The sequence below is a fragment of the Sphaeroforma arctica genome (assembly GCF_001186125.1).
Source record: "Sphaeroforma arctica JP610 unplaced genomic scaffold supercont1.85, whole genome shotgun sequence".
Lineage (NCBI taxonomy): Eukaryota > Ichthyosporea > Ichthyophonida > Sphaeroforma > Sphaeroforma arctica.
In genome coordinates, this window is record NW_014040473.1 from 118,269 (window position 1) to 122,092 (window position 3,824).

At 46.2% G+C, this 3,824-nt stretch overlaps 1 protein-coding gene across 1 annotated transcript in view; it reads left to right on the forward strand.

Moving 5' to 3' along the window:
• Positions 1-3,016, forward strand: part of SARC_01994 (hypothetical protein) — a gene marked incomplete at its 3' end in the record, with an annotated part of 4,296 nt that extends 1,280 nt beyond the window's left edge. Inside the window, exons 2-3 of the mRNA XM_014304275.1 lie at positions 287-1,793; positions 2,656-3,016. Coding sequence (XP_014159750.1) covers positions 514-1,793; positions 2,656-3,016 — 1,641 coding nt within the window. The 5' untranslated portion in view covers positions 287-513. The remainder of the gene's footprint in view (positions 1-286; positions 1,794-2,655) is intronic.
• Between the last annotated feature and the right edge of the window lie 808 nt (positions 3,017-3,824).

A 3,824-nucleotide genomic window follows, 5' to 3' on the forward strand; every position in this document is an offset into this window, starting at 1 on the left:
TACACACACACACACACACACACAACACATAAAACAACACACACACACACACACAACACACACACACACACACACACATATATATATGTACCAGTGCTTAGCATTAGTTTAGATTACGCATACTGCCGTTACACAGTAAGTACATACTACATACGGGGGTGTGTACACTTGCAAGCGATACATACCTATTCTTCTGCACAGTCCTGTCCACTTACAATCGTGCTGGGTCATAAAATGCCTGTCAATGGGGATACTTCCCTAATTCGGAACCCCTCATTGCCTGCAGATTCCGTGGCCAACCACGGCAATACCTCTGAAGAGCAACCCAAGCATAGCTGTGTGAGCCTCTCGTGATCAGCACACGCAGCTGACGTAAATAAAGAGAACATAGTGTTGGACGGGGTTGTAAGTGTGGGTGACACAAGCGTAGTAGACAGCGAACGGGCGCACTTGAGGCGGGAAGGTGGAGATACTGCGCTGGTGGAGATTGGTCACAAGCCAGACACGCAGACGATGGGTGAAGGCCAGAGCAAAATCGCCAGTGACGGGGAGGAATCTGGGGGGCATCACAAGGGCTCGGGGAAGTCGAATGCGAGCACACAGCCAAATGGAGGGCAGACCCTGCAGAAAGATGGGGAGAGTGAGAGTGCTGAGCAATACGGGGAAAAGACGGAGAAGTTCGGTACGAGTACAGATGCAGATGCAAATAAGGAGGTGAAGGCTGTTGATGCGGGTGCATCAAAGACCCATGCAAAGTCTGGAGAGACCCAGGAGACGGAGAAGGCCAATGGGGTCAGCGGTGAGGCACAGGACAGTACTACTGACAATACAGGCACCTCTGAGAGACAGGAGGACAGTGACAAGGTAGAGGGCAAGCAGGAGCCATCGGTGGGTGCGCAGACGGGCAGCCAGGGCCACGGTAGCAGAGATGCGGGCTCGAACGGTGACAGAAGCAGTCCTGTGAGTGTGAACTCAGCCACAGACTCGTCGGATGAGATGTTGGCGGTGTTAGGGACCAGAAGGGATGGGGATAGCCACCTGACGAGAGACCGTGCACAGGAAGGTCACGATGACGAACTGAAGGGTAGTGCGGGCGAAGGGATGGCAGGTGAAGGTACAGAGAAACAGAACTCTGCGGTTGTAGTAGAGGCGTCGAATGAAGCGGAGCAGCCGTCTAGTGCAGATGTTGGCGGTGTCAATGAGAGTGTGGATGCCGAGCTTCGCAGTCAGGAGACGTCAGAGATGATGGGTAACAAGACAGATGTGAGCGATACGCGTGCAGCGGAGAGTGAGAGGAAGTTAGAAAAGAACAATCAAGAGACCGGTCCTGTCCTAGTTGGTGCAGGTAAGGTGCAAGAGTCGGCAGTGGAGTCGACTGAGGACGCGGATAGGGCTAGTAAGAGTGCAGATAACGATGTCGAGAAACATGGGAAGAGTTCAGAGACAGCAAACGGACAGGAGACGATGAAAAGCGAAACCGAGTCTGCTAAACCAGCACCAACAGACGATGCAGAAAAGTCAAATGTCAGGGCCAAGACTCCATTGCTACCCAACAACCACACACCAACGGCAAGCACGCCAGAGGGGGCTCGGCCTGATGCACAGCAACACCTGCAACCACGAGCACCAAAGACAAAGCAACCGCTAGTCGGAAGTACACCCGCGGAACAGGCGAACCAAAATAACATTCGCACACAAACATTCGACACACCCGGCAGGAGGTCGTTCAGGATACTCATGGTGTCGCACGTGTGTGGGCGGCTGCACCTGCTCAATAATCTGGCGGAGAAAAGGTGGGTGTAGCTATGTACATGTGCGTGTTGGTTAGCATTTATTTGTGTATGTGAATAGGCGTGTACGATATGTAAACAAATATGTATATGTATGCGTGTAGAAGTATGCATGTGGGGTTGTATACAAGCGTGAATGTATATGGGCACGTTAGCATAATTTGTACGGCTGTTCAGTGCGTATAACATTGTGGGGTGGGACGTTGACCCCGCTATAGGCTCTTGTGTTTATGTACAAGCTTCCTTTGGCGTATCCACACTACGGCCTTGAACCGGAATAGAACTTTTGAAACGGTGGTTGTGTATGCTTACTGCGAAAGATATTGTTCGGTGGTGTGGATTTACACCATATGTTTCTATGATTCTGTAAACAAATGACTAATAAGTGCCATCACACAGCGCTAGTATATTTTAGTACGCGGGATCCAATATATCTTGCTGATCACCTTGGTATCACCCTGCCACATACCACAGGTGTGACTTAGTTACCGTAAAGTGTTGAAGCGCATGCGTAGGAATCGGAAATTGCACTGCAGGAGTCCATAGAGCTTGCGTACCGTACAGTACCGCTCTAAGTCACACCCTTTCCCAACGAGAATCATGTAGTAGTGTGTATAAATATGAGTAAATATATATATGTGTTTATTTATTTCATAAGAGATACTACATATATACATACGTTGAACTTCGCTGTGCTCTATACGTGGGCGCCTCACATTCCTATTAAGCCATGTTCATTCTGATTCAATCGTTGGAGAGTGACGTCAGCCTCCATTGAACCAATCCAAACTCGCAAGGCGACACTCGTGTACTTGTTCTCATGCCTCTGGTTGCCTTCTCCCTCTTGTCTTGTATCCGTCTATAGCGGTGCAAAAGCGATAGTGAGCTGCGGCAATTTCGGGTTCTTCGACGCCGCGAGTTACGACAACCTGCCCATACACACATTAAGAAAACTACTCAGGGAGCAAAAAGGAGTACTCCCGGAGCACAAAGATAAACTCCTCGAGTTTAAAGAAGATCGGTTGAGGGAAGCAATGAAAGAGCAGAACATACTGAGCGAGCTGCACAATTACATACAAAACGACGCCGGAGAGGCTGAGAGAAGGCTGCATATGCCTCTGTACGCGCTTTGGGGTGCTAATGAAGGTATGACTATCCGCACTCTCAGTATCTCACCACTCACTTTCATGAGTCATGTACCTGGTATGCAGGAGAAGGTTTCGTAAAAGTCGTGAAGATGCCAGATTTAGGGATGGTGTGGCAAGCTTTGTGTTTGTACTGGTATATACACCATAATCAGTATTGGGCAATGTTGCTAATATTCCTGTCCGTTGAATGCAAAGCTAAAGATAGCCGATTGTACAACAATTGTAAGATCCTGAAACGATATACTGTCGCTATAGTTCAACTGTGTGGGTGTGTAGTGCTATTTGTAGTGTCTGGGCCTGTGCGCACCCACTAGTGGCATATGCATATGAATAGGGGTGGTGTTGGTGGGTGCGACTGAGGTTTGAAAGCTCGTTGTTTTGTATAAACACGGCATCTCTGCTATACGTCAAGTGCACATACTCGCATATAGTCTGTCTCATGAACATGTGCATATCTACCCTCGTCTACAATCTCGGACGCTGAGGATATATAGCGAGAGGAGAAAGCTTCCGGCTTCTCTTGCCTTTAGTCAACATATGCTCGTCGTTACTATATATATATATATATATATATATATATATATATATATGTATAATTATGTATAAATATATATATGTATGCATATATATAAATATGTATACATATACATATATATATATATATATATACATATACATATACATATACATATACATACATATACATATTCATATACATATATATGCATACACACACACATACACACACACATATATATATACATATATATATATATATATATATATATCTATATATGTATACGTATATATATATATATATATATATATATATATATCATACACATTGTCCACCCCCCTATAAGACAACTAGAATTCTATTCGGCGA